The following is an 18,056-nucleotide window of genomic DNA, read 5'->3' as shown; positions in this document are numbered from 1 at the left end:
AATTGGCACACAGTGGGTTTGTGAAAGACCTGTGCAGCAACACAGGGAGAAGCTCCAAAGAGCAGGGCCTCTCGGAGAGGAAATGCAATAAGCTTGGGAACTCCTTGCACTCTTGTCAGCCACGGAGAGGTTTCCTGGTGTTGAAAACTCTATTTGGAAAGTGTCCCACAGGAAACAAAAGGAGTTACAGCATGTGAAGGCAATCTGGCTGTGCCTTCTGTCACCCTTTAATCACTACAGTTGACTTGGTGGGTCCAGGAACAAAGTGGTGTCTGGAGGGTCAGAACGTTTCCTGGGTCAGCATGACACCCTTGCTGCCCTGGGAAGGTGGAAGACATGTAACTTGGTGCTGCCATTTCAGTCCTGGTTCTTTGAGAAATGGGCCACCCTTTTGAGCTTTGACTGTTCTTGGGGATGTTGAATGTCCTTAATGGATCCAGAGACATCTTTCTGCCCCAACAGAGCAAAATGTGGACCCCAAGTCTGGGGACCTAACAGAAAGTGAGGTCAGAATTTCACTCTATTTGAGATTCTGATATAACCATTAAAAAACAAGCACATGCACATCAAATACATATCTATATGCACACATGCACACACATGGATGTATGTATATATATACGTATGTATACATCCTGCTTCCTGCCAGTGGCTGTGCTACATGTCGGGGATGAAGATAACTGAGTTTTCCACCATCTCCCTGTGTCTCAGGAGAGACAGGTACAAACACAACCGACCAGAATCCATTGGGTCACACCCTGCAACAGAGGAAGGAGCCCAGGGCTTCCTCCCTCACTGAGAGAAGAGGCACTGGGGGCTGAGTAAGTTACAGCTGCGCTGATTTCTCTGCGGGGCCAGGACTAATTTCATACTGTTTCCTGGGGCCACATTTATGCAAATCCCTGATTTCTTGCACTAATGGCTCAAAAGCAGAGCCCCATTTTAGCACCATTCCTTCTAGAGAGATCTGTCACTGCGGTCAGTGTCTCAACTCCTCCCAGAACCTGGCAGGCACCCATGGAATACTGCTCCCAAATGCTTGGCCAGGCAGTTCCCCTGGTCTATTTCCTAACGTGTTTTGCAGCCTGCTTCCCCGCTGCTGTGTCCCAGGGCCTGGACAGGGGGCTCATGCTCAAAAGAGCCTCCACTTCTTTGCAGCATCAGCTTCTCCAGCTTTGGCTGCCAGTGCTGTAGAGTCTTCCTCGCCTGCCCTGCAGGGTATCACTGCCTGGTCATGGTCTTAAAATACACATAGTTCTTGGGTTTTTTTTTTTTTTTCCTGAGGAAGATTAGCCCTGAGCTAACTACTGCCAATCTTCCACTTTTTGCTGAGGAAGACTGGCCCTGGGCTAACATCCATGCCCATCTTCCTCTATTTTATACGTGGGATGCCTACCACAGCATGGCTTTTGCCAAGCGGTGCCATGTCTGCACCTGGGACCCAAACCAGCGAACCCCAGGCCGTCGAGAAACGGAATGTGCAAACTTAACCGCTGCACCACCAGCCAGCCCCAAATACACATGGTTCTTAATGGGCTTTGATGGCCACTGAGCACTGACACCCTCAGCCTGACTAGGGTGGTTAGCGAGCAAGGTGGTTACCCCTTCCAGGTACAAAATGCCTGAGCTCAGTAAAGGGTTGGTCTCCAGTTGACCCTGAAAAGTGACGTTAATGGTGAGAACTGGAGGCTGGTGATGTGAGAGGGCCCTGATAATCCTGTAAGCGCATTGCGCAGGAGAGGTGGCACCCCGGGGCAGCCAAGGGGTGGCCTGGGTGTGAGTCCTGCCTCCTCTACTCACTAGCTGCGGTACCCTGAGCAAGTTCCCTATCTTCTCTGTGCCCATTAGTAAAACTGGGGTTATCAGATCATAAAAGGATCTACTGCTTAGGGTTGTTGAAGAATGAAATGAATAAACACAAGAAGGCACAGACAACAGAGCCTGGCCCACAGTAAGGACTCTCACAACGTTGGCTGTTGCTATTACGAGGTGAGCCCTCTTCTCCTAAGACACGTGTGTAGGTTGGTTCTGCCGACAGCTTTTATGCCTCCGCCGGCTGGTCTCTGTTGCAGGTAGAAGCTGATGTGACAGGCAGCATTTAATTATGCTGTGATTCATAATTACAGTATTTATTTCTCCCCCTCTCTGAACTCTGAGAACAGAGGCTGTGTTTATCATTCGCCGAATTCAGCAAGCTGCACAGAGTGTCTGTGTGCACAGGGCCTGGCGGGGTGCAGGAATGAAGCGGAGTAAACACCACCAACACCGCCTGGCCTTGTTTCTGCCCGAGGAGAACGTATGCCCCATAAATGCGGGTTGAAGAAACTGAGCGAAGTTGGTATGAATTCTTCGGAATATAGATTCAGTTTTTTAATTTATATTAATATCCTCACACCTGTGACCTCTGACGAATTTCATACTGGGAGAGGCAGATGATATTTAAAGTTTTGACAGACTATGGGGGTTTACCAGCTCTGGTTGGCTATCTTTACAGACAGGAAGCTGGTCTGAGGATAACATTGGAATTTCTTTGTTTGTAACATGTCAGGATTGATGCTATTTTTGGAAAGCTTTTTAAAAAGATTAAAATATCAGTAAGTATGACTGCCAGTGCCCCAGTCTTCAGGAAGAGAATTGCTGGCCCTGAGGAAGAACAGTTGGGAACTGACGCACACATTCTGGGCACAGCAGGATCTCATAGTCGCTGGTGCCTGGTGACTGCGGAAAGGGAGATGACCTAGAAAGAGGTGTAACAGCGGGAACACCTTTGTTTAATTTTCTTATCGAGACAAACTGACATTTTGAACAACATGTGCTGTTCTGAATTCAACACTCAGCTATTCACTCCATTCTAGGGTCACGTTCGCTCCTGGGAAAACCCAGTGGTTCTCCTTCTATGGCTGCTCGTGCACTCCTGACCACAGTACTTCATCAATTCTGAGTTGCTGATTAATTTTCCACTTTTAACATCTCTGAAATTGAGGTGCATCGTACCTTGAAGGCACCTTAAACACTTCGTCAGAGTTTAATTGGCAGCATTTTCTCTTTCTTCTAATTCATGGTATATGAATTAGACAATATGACAAAATATGGTTCCCAAACTTTGCTGCACTTGGAACCACCTGGCTATCTTTAAAAAATCCTGATGCCTGGCGCCCGCCCCCATGCATTCTGACGTGATAGGGATGGGGTACGATGGGGGCATCAGGAGTTTTAAAAGCTCCCAGGAGATTCTCAAGTATGGCAAAGTTTGGGAACTGTTAAAATACAGTATTTCTGCTTTATTCAAGCTTTTTTCAACTCCTAGGTTTCACAGACAGCATCCTTACAGATTCTGCTTATTGTACATGGCACACTCCTCTGTCTCAGTTAATGCTGTCTTTCCAACTCCATCCACGAATCATCCTTCACATTCTCATGAGAATGTCAGCTCCAGCAGGGCAGGGCTTGTGTCTCATTTGTTCCCTGTTACACCATCAGCACCCAGGACACCTGGTACATTGCAGACGCTTGATAAAGACTTGATGAATGAACGACTATCCCTTCTCTTATATTCAGTGCCCTGATACACTCATTCCTCACACAACTTCCAGTAGAAGTGGGATACAGGTAAAGCAGCATGTAGGGAGAAATACATAGTTTTAAATGCAGGAATTAGAAATAAAAAGTTAAAATTGACATGTTTCTACTTTAAGAAGATCAAAAAAGAAAATTAAAAAAACTAAACCTAAAGTAAGTAAAAAAAAAAAAGAGGAAATAATAAAGATAAGAGTGGGAATCACAGACACAGAAAAGAGACAGTAGAGAAAATCAACTCAGGCAAAAGTGTGAATTTTGAAAAGATTAATATAACTGATAAATTCCTGGCAAGGTTTTTCAAGGAAAAAGAAACAAAACACCGATGATCAATATCAGGAATGAAAGAGGGGGCATCACTATTAATGTTACGGATATTAGAAATATAATAGTCATAATAAAACATAATAAAGTAATGCTGGGAAGAGCTTTATGCCAGAAATTTGACAACTTTGCTGAAATGGGCAAATTTCTAGACAAGCACAAGCTACCACCAGAAAAAAGAGAAAATCTGAATAGTCTTCTATGTATTAAAGAAATTGAATCTGAAATTTAAAATCTTCCCACAAGAAAACTATAGGCCAAATGGTTTTATTGGCAAATTCCTGCAAACGATTAAGGAATAAATAATATCAATCAAATTCCAACAAACTCGTTCATGTGATAAAGAAATTAGGGAACATTCTCAACTTGCATTAAGAGATAAACATAATCTTAACATGAAATCCTGATAAGGATATTACAAGAAAGGAAAACTATAGGCCAATATTTCTCATAAATTCAGATGGAAAAATCCTAAATAATAATCAGCAAATCAAATCCAGCAATATATAAAAATTATACCACACCATGAGAAATTGAAGTTTATTCCAGAAAAGCAAGGTTAGTTTAACATTCCAAAACTGATCAATGCACTTCACCTCATTAACAGAATAAATAGATGATTTAATGGGTAAAGAAAAAGAGTTCAACACCTCTTTATGTCTAAAAAAATGTCAACAAACTAGGAATAGGAAGGAACATCTTTAATCTGATAAAGGATATCTACAAAAAACAAAAACAAAACAAGCCCACAGCCAACATAATACTTAAGACTGAAATCCTGAATGCTTTCTGCCTCCCTGAGTTCGGGAACAAGACAAGGATGCCCACTCCCCACTTTTAATTAACGTTATAATGAAAATCCTAGTTAGTACAATAAGGTGAGGAAAAAAAGGTATAAAAATTAGACAGGAAGAGGTAAAAGAGCCACTATTTGCAGATGACATGACTGTGTACCTAAAAAATTTAGAACATCAATCAAACTATTAGATTTAATTAGTGAATTTACCAAGGTTGTTGGATACAAGGTCAATATACAAAAATCAATTTTACTTTGTATATTAGTAATAAACAATTATCAAATTAAATGAAGATATCATTTACAATAGCATAAAATCAAATACTTAGAGAAAAATCTAATGAAAGAGTTGCAAGAGATCTATACTAAAATGTACAAAGTATTAAAATTAAAGACAACCTAAATTAATGAAGAGATATACCATGTTCATAGATTGGAAGACTCAATATTAAGATGTCAATTCCCCCCAAATTATCTAGAGATTTGATGCAATCCCAATCAAAATCCCAGCAGGATATTTTGTGAAAATTGAAAGACAATTCTAAAATTTATATGAAATGCAAAGAACCTAGAATAGTCAGTCAGGACAATCTCGAGGAAGAAAAATAAAGTTGGAACACTTATAACACTATAAAGATTTACTATAAAATTCCTTGTTTAGACAGCATGGCATTGGCCCAAGATGAGAGAAATAAACTAATGGAACAGAATAAAGAATACAGAAAGAGAGCAACACATATATGGTCACCTAATTTCTAACAAAGATACCACTGCAATTCAGGGGCAAAGCACAATCATTTTAGTAAATAATACTGGATCAATTGCATATCTATATGGGAAAAATGAACTTGAACTTTCATCTTACATCATACACCAACATTAATTCCGCATGGGTCACAGTCTTAAATGTGAAAGGTAAGACAATAAACTTGTAGAATAAAATTTAGGAGAATGTTGTCATGACCTTGTAGGCAATCAGGATACAAAAAGCACTAACCATAAAATTATAAAAACAGATAAACTAGGACTTATTAAACTTAAGAACACCTGTACTTTTGTTCATCAAAATATGTGATTAAGAGAGTGAAAAGATAAGACATAGAATGGGAGAAGATGTTTACAATACATTTATCTAACAAAAGACTACTATTCAGAATATATTAAAAAAATAAAGCAACAACTCCTTCAAATCGACAAGAAAAAGATACTTTATAGAGAGGACATTTAAATGGACCAATAAGAATATAAAAAGTGCTCTCCATATCATTCGACATCTGGGAAATGCAAATTAAAGCCATTATTATATTTTACTGCATATACACCAGAATGGCTAAAATTAAAATATACTGGCAAGAATATGGAGCAACTTGGGCCCGGCCCCATGGCAAAGTGGTTACCGTTCCACACACTGTGCTTCAGTGGCCTGGGTTTGCAGGTTTGGGTCCCGGGCCCAGAGGTACTCTGCTCACCAGCCATGCTGTGGAAGTGTCCCACATACGAAAAATAGAGGAAGCTGGGCACAGGTGTTAGCTCAGGGCGAATCCTCCTTAGCAAAGGAGAAGAAAAAGAATATGGAGCATCTGGAACTTTGCTGTATTGCTGGTGGGAGTATATGTTGGAGAACTGTTTGGTAGTATCTATTAAAGCTAAACAAACACCCACCCTGTGACATAACAAGGTATTTATCCAAGAAAAATGAGAGCATGTATCCACCAAAGACACATGCAACACAGCAGCTTTATTTATAATCGCCCCAAAGTGGAATTAACTCAAACACCCAAGAGAATGGATTAATCAGTTGTAGCTTATTCATACAATGGAATACGTCTCAGCAATAAAAAAGAAGTAAACTAATGTGACAACATGGATGATTCTCACAGACATAATGATGGGCAAAAGAAGCCAGAAACAAGGAATAACTACTATTTGATTCTATTTATATGGAGTTCAAGAACAGGCAAACTAGTCTATCAAGATAGAAGTCAGAACAGTGGTTATCTTTTGGGGGTGGGGTGTTGACTGGAGGGAACCCAAAGTAGTCTTCTGGGGTGTTAGAAATATTTGATATCTTGATCTGAGTGTTGATTACACAGGTATTATACATATATGAAGATTCATGGAGCTCAACACTTCAGATTTGTTTTTAGTAAATGATACTGGATCAATTGTATATCCATATGGAATAAAATGAGCCTGGCCTTCTACCTCACTTCCCTGTGTTTATGTAAGCTATTTAATAACAGACAAATTAGGCGAAATTAGAATCATCTTAAATTTCCAATGAGGGAATATTTAAAGTATACATGATATATCCTTAAGTTAGGAATATGATATGGCATTAAAAACGTTTTTAAAAAGTTTGCTGCAACATGGAAAATTCCTATAACATTGGTTAAAAAAGGCAGACCACAAAAATTCTGTATAAAGAATGATCAAAACTATGTAAAAATGTGTACAGAGAAAAGCCTGGAAAGAAGTAATACTAAAGTGTTAATAGTGGTTATTGGTTGCCTTGGGGTGGTGAAATAATGGGAGGACTTTTTTTATTTTTATCTTTCTGTAGCTTGCAAAATTTCAAGACTCTCATAACGGCAGAACGAACTTTTTTTTTATGAGGAAGATTAGCCCTGAGCTAACATCCATGCCCATCTTCCTTCACTTTATATGTGGGACACCTGCCACAGCATGGCTCGATAAGCAATGCGTAGGTCGGTACCCTGGATCCAAACTGGGGAACCCCGGCTGCGAAATCGCAGCGTGAGAACTTAACCCCTGTGCCACCAGATCAGCCCCCAGAATGAACTTTTAAAAATAATTTTTTATTTTCAAAATCAAAACTATGCCCCGCAAGCTCCTCTGCTAACTGCTGTCTTGCCTTATTAGTCTTTCAAGCTTTCCTGCTTTCTGTTCTCCCTACAAAACGTATTCACTACTTCCTGTGGCTGGCTACACTGAGGCTTCCCGCTTGCCACCTCCTCATCTTGTCCCATTCTGATTCCCAATTAAGAAAGAAGACCTTTGGGCTTTCTTATCAAGTCAATAAAAGATGCCCAAGGCAGGGAGGCTGTGACTGCCCCCTTGTTGCCCAAGGCAACGAGGTGGCAAACAGAGTTCAGGTTTTGTTCATAAGGGAAATGTGAAGTTTTGTGCACCTGGTGGGTAAGCATTTATTCTGCAGTGGTGGTGGGAAGTGTTTCATTTTAGATATCCCAGGCGGGCACCCGCAGCCCAAACAGAAAGCACCCCCTCCATTTTATAGGCCCACAGGGCTTCTCCGTCACGTTGCAGTGTGCACGCAGGGATGGGAGAAGTCACAGGCACTTAAAAGGCAGATTCTCAGACCCTGCTCCGACCGTCGGAATCAAGTTCCCGGAAGGAGGGGCCTGGGCTTTGCCTCTTCATAAGTCTGTCAGGGGATTCTCCCTCCTTCATATTTTTGTGTTATTTGAAACTTATAAATATTATATGTGAGGCATATATGTGTGTGTGTGATATATGTCTTTTTAAAACTAGAGCACTATAATAAAATGTACATTCATGAACCTATCACCCAACCCAAAAGCTGGATCATTAAACAATAATTTACTTATATTTATACTTACCCATGTGTCTTTTTACATTTTAGCATTTTACAATTAACATTTTAACATTTTACATTTTGTGTTTTCCATTCTGCTAACATTTAAAAAAATATAGTTTTTGTCTGCTTGGCATCTATGCTTGCATTATATATTGCTTAATTTTGCTTGCTTTAAAAAACTTTTTGGATCCCAAGAAAAAGTTTATTTACTTTTTTCTTGAATTTTTTTTACTGTGCCAAAATATATATAATAAAATTTCTGATTTCAGCAATTCTAAAGTGTACAAATCAGTGGCATTAATTACATTCACAGTGTTGTGCAACCATCCCCACTGTTTCCAAAACCTTTTCATCACCCCAAACAGAAACTCTGTACCTATTAAGCAACAGCTCCCCACCCCTCCCCCTGGCCCTGGTAACCTCTAATCTCAGTCCGTCTCTATGAATTTGCTTTTCTAGATATTTCATATAAGTGGAATCATACAACATTTGTCTGTTCACTTCTGGTTTCTTTCACTTAGCATAATGTTTTCAAAGTTTCTTCACGTCGTAGCACGTATCAGGCTTTTTATAGGTGAATAATATTCCGTTGTATGTATATGCCACATTTTGTTTACCCGTCCATCTGCTGAAGGACACTGGGCTGTGTCTACCTTTTGGCTAATGTGAATAATGCTGCAGTGAACACTGGTGTACAAGTATCTGTTTGAGTCCCTCTTTTTAATTATTCTGGGTATCCACCTAGAAGAGGAATTGCTGGGTCATATGGCAATTCTATGTTTAGCTTTTTGAGGAATCATCACACTGTTTTCCACAGAGACTACACCATTTTACATTCCCACCAGCAACGTCAGGGGATTTCTAACTTCTCCACATCTTTGCTGATACTTATTTTTTCTTTTTAAAAGATTGGCACCTGAGCTAACAACTGTTGCCAATCTTTTTTTCCCCTGCCTTTTTCTCCCTCAATTCCCCCAGTACATAGTTGTGTAGTTTTTTTAGTTGTGGGTCCTTCTAGTTGTGGCATGTGGGATGCCGCCTCACCATGGCCTGATGAGCAGTGCCATGTCCGCGCCCAGGATCCGAACCGGCGAAACCCTGGGCTGCCACAGGGGAGCGTGCGAACTTAACCACTCGGCCACGGGGCTGGCCCCTGCCAATCCTTACTATATTGTTTTTTTTAATTGTAGCCATCCTAGTGGGTGTGAGGTGGTGTCTCAGGGTTTTGATTTGCATTTCTCTAATGACATTTTCCAATGATGTTGGGCATCTTTTATGAGTTTATTGACCATTTGTATATCTTCTTTGGAAAAATGTCTATTCAAATCCATTGCCCATGTTCTAATTGGGTTGTTTGTCTTTTTTTGTTGTAGGAGTGCTTTATATAGTCTGGATATTACATCCTTATCAGATAAATGATTTGTAAATATTTTCTCCCATTCATAGATTGCCTTCTCACTTTCTTGATGTTGTCCTTTAATGCACAAAAGTTTTTTTTTTTCCCCGAAGATTAGCTCTGACCTAACATCCGTGCCCATTCTCCTCTATTTTATGTGTGGGATGTCTGCAACAGCATAGCTTGATAAGCGGTGTGTAGGTCTGTGCCTAGGATCCAAACTGGCAAAGCCTGGGCTGCTGAAGCGGAACACGCGAACCTACCGCTACGCCACTGAACCAGCCCCAAAAGTTTATAATTTTGATGAAGCCCAGTTTATCTATTTATTCTTTTGTTGCTTGTGATTTTGGTGTCATATCTAAGAATCCATTGCTGAGTCTGCTTGCTTTTGAGCTCTGTACAAGTGGTATCATTCTTAATGTAATCTCCTAAAACTTGCAGTTTTCTTCCAAAACTATAAGATTATCCATGTTCTTCCACAGTTCACTCGTTCTCATGGCTGTATAGCATTCCATTACACGAAGATCCCACACATTATCTAGCCACTGCCCTATTAATGGACATGGTGCTGCTTCCAGTGGTCTTGCTATTACATCAGTGCCACCGTCCATACGCCCTAGTGATTCTCTTGTACACTCATTCAAGACCCGCTGATCTTTTTCTAATGAACAAAACAATATCTTATTGAGTTACTACTAAATTCCAACTGAGTAGTACTTGGGATACACAGGTGCAGCATTTGACTGAAGCATATAGATTTTTCTCATCTGCTTATTTGGCTTAATTACTGGACTATAAAACCATGAGAACCACTGCCATCGAGTACGGTGTGCATGAGTCCACACTCTAGCTTTAGCCATTTTTTGTGATTTCTTGCAAAGAGCAATGAGAGAAGACACAATAAATTCATTTTACTGATTTCAGGGTGGAGAGCTTTTAAGCAATAGGCAGGTGTCAACACAGAGTGAGGAAAACTATTGTGACAAGGGAAGCCTTTCTTTAGAGCCCCAGGTTGCAGGAGTGTCCACAAGGGGTTTGAAATCACCCAAAGAAGAGCTTTTTTCAGTGCTGAAAACCCTCCAAAACAAAGAGACACAGATCGATGGTTCCTCCCCTAGTCCCACGCAGCCGCTGATTTCGGGAAACACTCTGGCAGCTACCTGGGGTCAGATGTGGCCAGGTTTCTTTGGGGTTTGTAAAAGAACACCAGGGGAAACTCAGGCATGAGGCAAGAGCTCGGCTCTTCGCAGGGATGTTTGTGGCTTTGTTACTGGAAAGTGCCAGTGACCTTAACAAGGCCAAAGTTGTGTAGACACAAGAATTACAAAATCGAGAAGGGGGTGGAGTGGGATCTGGGAGGGATAAAAGCATCAGCAGGGGCCTCACAGCACTATTCTTTCAGACACAGGACGAACCAAAGATGAGGTGAGTCCCCAGCTCTGCCCTCCCTCCTTTTCTCTGTCCCTTCTCTCATCCTTCTTTGCATAGATCTCTGATCTACACAACAGTGCAGCTAGAGAAGCCAACAGGAGAGACGCAAAAATATAACAAAGAAATAGGCAAAAAGGCTAAATTCTAGTGAATTAAAGTGTTTAGTGTGTTCAGTTCTCTGCTTTTCTGCATCCATAACCGATACTGCTTTCAGACGGTGCTGCTTTCCTGTCCCAGGAGACGTGACTTTCTCTAAGGAATATCTTTTCCCTTTTCATCTCTGCGGGGGATGCCAGCAGTTCCCACGGCAGGCTTACTGGCATTTTGAATATATTTATTAGCAGATTTTTTTCCTTTTTAAAAACGTGTAATAAGATCAATAGTGACACATTTGGGAGACACAATTAAGGCACTTAGATTTTATCAAAATAAAAATTTTTTTTAAATGTTGAAATAAGACAAGAAACTTAACCAAGCAATCTCTGAGTAGTTGACACCTGTCAGTGAGATGGTTAACTGGTAAATGTGGCCTGTGCCACACTGACGCCCATGTCCAGAGTCACACTCTCAGGAAGCCAGTTACCTTCCAGGTGACCTTCAGGCACTTTGAGGTTTGATATGCTATTTCCTGAAGGCAAATTATCATAAAATAATAGAAACAACCATAGAAATATTTTTGATTATATATTTAAAAAACCTCTTATTATGGAAAATTTTGAAAAGTAGAGCGAATAGCATAAGTCGTCGCCACTTTCCCATCTTTAGGTCATCGACATTTGATCAGCAGTGTCCTTGCAGCCCAGGACCTTAGGGTGCCTGAGGGAGGTTTCTTTGCTGGAGAGGTCATAAATTATTACCAATTTAATGTTTCCTGAATGCTGCCAGAAACTGAGGCCTACACACTGATGTGCCTTGCTACCTTGCTGGTTCCTCTCTGGGGAAGCTCATGTAGTGTTCCCAGTGCATAGAGCTTGCTGGAACCTGGGTGCACTGGGAAGCCGCTCAAGTGTGTATGTGGGTGGGTGAGGGGGAGCGTCTCAGCTCGAGCACTTTCACGGATCCGTCTTCTTGTCTTCTTTTCTGGCTGCCTAATGGGAGGGGTGTGTGTGTGTCACAAAGCAGGGAGCCCAGCTGAGCACTCCTTCCTGTCTTCTCTCTGCAGCGCCCTGGGAGCCGTTGTCGCCCTCCTGCTCTGGGGGCAGCTTTTCGCTGTGGACACTGGCAATGAGGCCACAGATTTCACAGGTAGGGCTTTGGGTTTGGGTGGGAGCTGGACATCCCAGCACTGCTGTCCCTCTTTGACCCTCTCAGATCTGCACCCTCTCTTCGGGAGGACCCAGTTCCTCCTTCTCATCCTAATGTCTGGTCTTTCAGTACCATGAAGAACACAGGGGAGCCAGCCAGAAGTAAGGCGAGACTGCCCTCCCCTTGGCTTCCACTTGGGGTGGGAGAGGTTGATGTGCAGGGCAGCTTCTTCTCATCGGACTTCTCACAGGTCTCTGGGAGCAGTTTCTGAATCCTAACCTCCTCTTCCTGTCTTTTTCTGCAGATGACAGCTGCCCAAAGCCCCCCGAGATTCCGAATGGCTACGTGGAGCACTTGGTTCGCTATCAGTGTAAGAATTACTACAGACTGCGCAGTGAAGGAGATGGTAAGACCTGGACAAGTATCTCCATATCCTCCCCAGCCCAGCGCTTCCATGATAAATGGGGCTGGGTGTCAGTGGCCAGGAAGTTCATGGGATCTCCTTAGAGCAGGAGATTTAGATTCTAATAAGGGTTTTGTCATCAGTAGCTGTGGCCTTTTGGGCAAACTAACTTTTCTCAGCCTCAAGGTTCTCCTTTGTTAAGGGGAGGTGATGCCACATAGCCTACCCATCTCAGAGGGAGACCTACATCTATGGGAGTAGGTGTGGTAAAGAACGAATGCTGATGATGGTGACGATGACACGAGCCCTTACCTAGTGAGCTCCTGGCCCTGCGTTCCTGGCACTGTTCCAAGTGCTTTACATTTATCTGCTCACTTGGTCCTGATGACACTGCTCTGAAGAGATACTAGTATTACTCTCATTTTGCTAATGAGGAAACTGAGGCACAGAGATGTTGAGTAACTTGCCCAACTTACTGTAAGAGGGAGCGTCAGGGTTCGAACCCTGATTCCTACCCTGTTCTGCCATGATCCATGATCTCCATGACCACAGATCTGTCCTGCTGGGCCTCAGCGGTGCCCCCAGCACTTGGCTTCCAGCACGGTGCTCCCCCTTCCTCCTCTCCTCTGCCCCTGCCTTCTCCTCCTTCTCTTTAAGTCTCCTTTTTAAATATCTTCTCTTCCCACACTAGGTCCCAATTCAATTTCCCTTTTGGCTCATTTCTTTCCTTTTGTTTTAGGAGTGTATGCCTTAAACAGCGAGAAGCAGTGGGTAAATAAGGCCAGCGGAACGAAACTTCCTGAATGTGAAGCAGGTAGGAAGGCAGGGGCCCTGGGAAGCAGACCAAGGGTAGGTTAAGGGTCTGGTGCACCAGCAGGCATCTGGGTCGAAATGTCCCAGAGGCACATCCTTTCTGTGGTTTCCTCTGAACATACAAGAGCCAAGACAAGGGGCCACAGAGAACCACAAACGGCCGGGTAGAGAAGTGAGCAGTTAGGTGACGACTCCTCGATAAAGCTCACAAAGGACCTCGTTCATTTGGGCTTGCAGGGCATTGACTGAATCCACTGTCTACACCACCCCCAGAGGATCAGGAGACCCTGTATGTACAGACAGCCAGCCTACAAAGCCCAGGGTCAGGGGTAAATAAAGCCCAGGAAGAACAAGTCAAGGGAGGATGTAACAAAACCTTAATTCATGGAAGTCTGACGCAGGAGGCCCATCTCCCGATGGGCCAGGACTTCTGTTCCCCGTTATTAGGAAGAGCTGTTGCTCTCTCCTCTTCCCTCATGGAACAAGAGGGTTTTGCCTACTCTTGTCTGCTACTTGTGGTGCAGAACTGCTAACCCGCCTTGTGTTAACTGCAGTATCTATACAATCTGAGCTCCATCCAACGCTGCTACAGATCCCTGTTTATTCAGAGCGAATTTTTATTCAGAGGGAGTGAATTATTATAGCTCCTTGCCCTTACAATGAATTTCAGAAAATTGTGGACATTTCTTGGTTGTGATAAATTGTTTAAATATACACACAGCTCATCAACTAGGCTTTGAAAATCTCAGCATCGCTTTTTTTGGATTTAGAAAAGCAGGAAGAGTTCTATCTTAGCAATGTAAACAATAATAATAATAAAAAAGAATCAGTTTAAACTGTAAACATTGGAAATGAGAGAAGCAGATAGTAAGGGCAAAGCACGTAAATATCTCTAGCTCTGAAGAAATGAACGATGAGGGACAGCAGCAATAGCTCATACTCTCACCCCTCTGACCCAGATTGGGAGACTCATATTTCTGCTTGTGATTTTCTTGCTCTCCTTCACAGTGTGTGGAAAGCCCAAGAATCCAGTGGATCAGGTGCAACGGATTATAGGTGGATTGCTGGACGCCAAAGGCAGCTTTCCCTGGCAGGCTAAGCTGGTGTCCCGCCACAACCTCACCACAGGGGCCACACTGATCAGTGAACAATGGCTGCTGACCACGGCTCAGAATCTCTTCCTGAATCATACACCTGATGCAAAACCAAAAGACATTGCCCCTACTTTAAAACTCTATGTGGGGAGAAAGCAGCCTGTGGAGATTGAGAAGGTGGTCTTCCACCCGGACTATCAGGAGGTAGACATCGGGCTCATCAAGCTCAAAGAGAAGGTGCCCGTTGGTGAGAGAGTCATGCCCATCTGCCTACCTTCAAAAGATTATGCGCAAGTGGGGCGTGTGGGTTATGTGTCTGGCTGGGGGCGAAATGCCAACTTTAATTTCACGGAGCTACTGAAGTACGTCACGCTGCCGGTGGCTGACCAAGACACCTGTGTGAAGCACTACGAAGGCAGCACTGTGCCCGAAAAGAAGACAAACAGGAGCTCTGTCGGCGTGCAGCCCATCCTGAATGAACACACCTTCTGTGCTGGCCTGTCCAAGTTTCAGGAGGACACCTGCTACGGCGATGCTGGCAGTGCCTTTGTCATTCACGATGAGGAGGACGACACCTGGTACGCGGCTGGGATCCTGAGCTTTGATAAGAGCTGTGCTGTGGCCGAGTATGGAGTGTACGTGAAGGTGCCCTCCATCCTGGATTGGGTTCAGAAAACTATCGCTGAGAACTAATGCAAGGCTGGCGGCCAGCACTGCCTGAGAGCAAGGCTTCCCTCCGGCAGAGGGAAACGGGATGGGAGCGGAGGGCCTAAAACGTGGTGTTCCAGCCCTGCGTTGCTGAGACAATCAATAAAGAGGTTCCTTTTGACTCATTTCTGTGCTGTTTTTAGCCTTTTTTCTTCCCTCATTTATGGTACAGAAGCAGCCAAGTGGTATAGAGTCTAGTGGGAGTGTGGCAGAAAACACCCCAAGGCAACTGGAAATCCCTAAGGTGACAGGACCTCTCACCTCACCCACCGCAGGGATCCTTCTCACTGAGCGCCTCCTGAAGGACAGGCCTCAGAAAGGTCATTGTTATCCTCGTTTTACAGACAAGGAAACAGACACTCAGAGAAGTTAAGTGATTTGCTTAAGGTTACACAGCCATTAAACAGTGAAGCTGAACCTTGAACTTAGGACTGTCTGAATACAAACCCTGAGTCTTTCCACTGCATCCTTTTGCCTCCTAGAAGAGAATTAGGAGAAAGGGCGCAGGCCTGGTGAGGAAGATGCCAGCTCAGAGTGAGATGAAAACAGTGTTCTGACACAGACAGTGCTTTATTGCTTGTGCTCCAACCAACCGACATCCAGAAAACAAAGTAAGATCATGTAAAGGCAGGCTCTCCGGCCTTGCTGGGTCCAAATTACAGCTCAGCCATAAATTTGCTGAGTGCCTTAAGCTCCCTGCCCCCAGTTCCCTGATCTCTTCCATGAGCAGCTCAAACCAGCGGCTCACCTCTGGATGGCCCCCGAGGCCCGAGCGGCAGTAACATTCTGGGACACGGTAAAGAGTTAGAGGTCTCTTCCTTAGCAGGTACTGCTCTTCCCACTTGGAAGAACCCTATCCTTCGCCAGGGGTCAAATGCAAGCTGTCTGAGTCTTCCATTTCACAAACATATGGGTTCTCTATTACAGGTCTCCCAGAAGAAAGGTTCCAGAACCCTTGTAAACAGGAAGCTCTGCTAACTGCATTCTTTCTTGCTATAAGCTTTCAGTACACTGATTCTACACCAATAAACCTTCTTGTCGTACAAAAACATGGCCTCCCCTTCTAATAGTGTAAAATGCCACTGATGCCATGCTTCTCCCACCAGCCTCCGGCATTCGCTGTGAAGGTCTCCTCACATGCACCTCCAGATCCATCGACACATTTTAACAGGTTACAACTACTGGACCAGTGAAGGGCTTAAACCTTCAGGAACCTGTGAAAGAGATAGTAGCCAGGAACTGAAAAATAATACAAACATAAAAAAAAAAGCCTCTCAGAGTACAGTCAGTTATACCTTTTTCTTCTGGTAGAATCTTTAGGACCAAATTTTCTTGAAGAATAAACCACCCCAGCTTTCTCGAAGAACTGTATTAAGTGGCTTCTGGTCACCACTCAGAAGGAAAATAATAAGAGAAAACCTCTAGTACTTTCTCGATTCACTTGTCTTCTCTGCCTTACTCCCCAGCAGCACCTCCTGCCCTCCCAGCCTCCCCATCCAGTTTTAGTGGCACTGAACGCCTGCCATTGTGGCCCCGGGCCATCTTCCCTCTGGGCCCCTCTGCAGAAATGCCCTTCCGCTTTCTGCATGAGCACCTCCCACTTGCCTTGGAGGCTCAGGCCCTGCCTCCTCTAAGAAGCCTTTTTCTTGTCCAGGAGTCATTTGTATTTATGCAGCATCTCGCAGAAGACAGGCATACAGTAGGTACTCAATAAATACTCACGGAATGGAAAGCAACTAAGACAGGAACAAAAACATAAATCAGGACTTCAGAGGAAGATTCCCTAAAGCCCTTGGGAGGAATGAAGAGATGAGAATTTATGCACGTAAGTTCGGAGTCCTTGCTGGTACCTGAGCACGGAGCACCCATCAAATACTGCGTGACTTAGGCAGTGAGTGACAGAAACTCTGACTGACGGGGACAGGCAATGAGGACCTCTGACTCTCTCCTAGAGGGCTGGCGGGCGCAGGTCTGGTATTCACCAGTAGCTTGCTCATGTCACCTGGAGCCAGGCTCTTCTTCCCGTTCTTCTCCGACACTCATTTCTCACCCCCACGCTGGTCGCCTTGCGGCCGAGATGGCTGCTGCGGTTTTGCCGTGACCACCATAAAAGCAGGAAGCGGGGGAGGAGGAGACAGAGGCGGTGCTGGTGGTGAAGGGGTGTTGTTTTGTCTTATTCCCAGAGTGGCTCTCTCCTTTGAGCTGTGAAGGCCACAAAAGCGTCCTTCCTTCCATGTCGCCTTAGTCAGAACCAGGTCGCATGGTCACTGTTCCTGCAGAAAAGCCTGGGGAAGGAAACACCTAGCAAAGGGGGTGGACTTGCGGTGATAGTACGGCCCTGCACAGAACCGGGCTTCTGCGGTCACACACTGCCTGGTCCACGGCGCTCTGGCTCTGCGTCTCCTCTCTTATTCTAGAAAGTCAGCACCAAGAGCCCCATGAGGTTTTGAGGGGAGCAGTAACTTGCCCAAGAGGTGGCAGGTTGTGCCAGGGGAAGAGCAAGAATTCTGCATAAAGCTATTAAAAACAGGCAAATCCCATAAAGATAATATTTCTTTCTCACAATTCTGACATCTGTTTCCAGTCTTGGGGCCTTGCAGTAAAATTTTCCGCCTTAGGAAGAGGCGGAAGTCTGACTTCTTGGAGAGATCTGCTCCCACTTACTAAGGGCAGCTGACGCTTTGCGTAGC

At 43.9% G+C, this 18,056-nt stretch overlaps 1 protein-coding gene across 1 annotated transcript; it reads left to right on the top strand.

Moving 5' to 3' along the window:
• The first annotated feature begins 10,736 nt into the window (after nt 1–10,736).
• LOC100067869 (haptoglobin) lies at nt 10,737–15,491 on the top strand. Its single transcript, XM_001497810.5, has 5 exons — nt 10,737–11,097; nt 12,266–12,348; nt 12,653–12,754; nt 13,491–13,565; nt 14,573–15,491. Exons 1-5 carry the CDS (start codon nt 11,093–11,095, stop codon nt 15,349–15,351), a joined length of 1,044 nt encoding a protein of 347 aa, XP_001497860.1. The 5' UTR covers nt 10,737–11,092; the 3' UTR covers nt 15,352–15,491.
• Nucleotides 15,492–18,056: the final 2,565 nt, after the last annotated feature.

This window comes from Equus caballus, chromosome 3 (genome assembly GCF_041296265.1).
Source record: "Equus caballus isolate H_3958 breed thoroughbred chromosome 3, TB-T2T, whole genome shotgun sequence".
Taxonomy (NCBI): domain Eukaryota; kingdom Metazoa; phylum Chordata; class Mammalia; order Perissodactyla; family Equidae; genus Equus; species Equus caballus.
Note: the sequence above shows the minus strand (reverse complement) of the source record. Positions and strands in the feature narration are given on the sequence as shown.

Excerpts from the sequence above, each read along its gene's own strand:
- LOC100067869 (XM_001497810.5), top strand. Across the intron at positions 12,349-12,652 it reads TGAGGCCACAGATTTCACAG|ATGACAGCTGCCCAAAGCCC; the intron begins GTAGGGCTTTGG and ends CTTTTTCTGCAG. Across the intron at positions 13,566-14,572 it reads ACTTCCTGAATGTGAAGCAG|TGTGTGGAAAGCCCAAGAAT; the intron begins GTAGGAAGGCAG and ends TCTCCTTCACAG.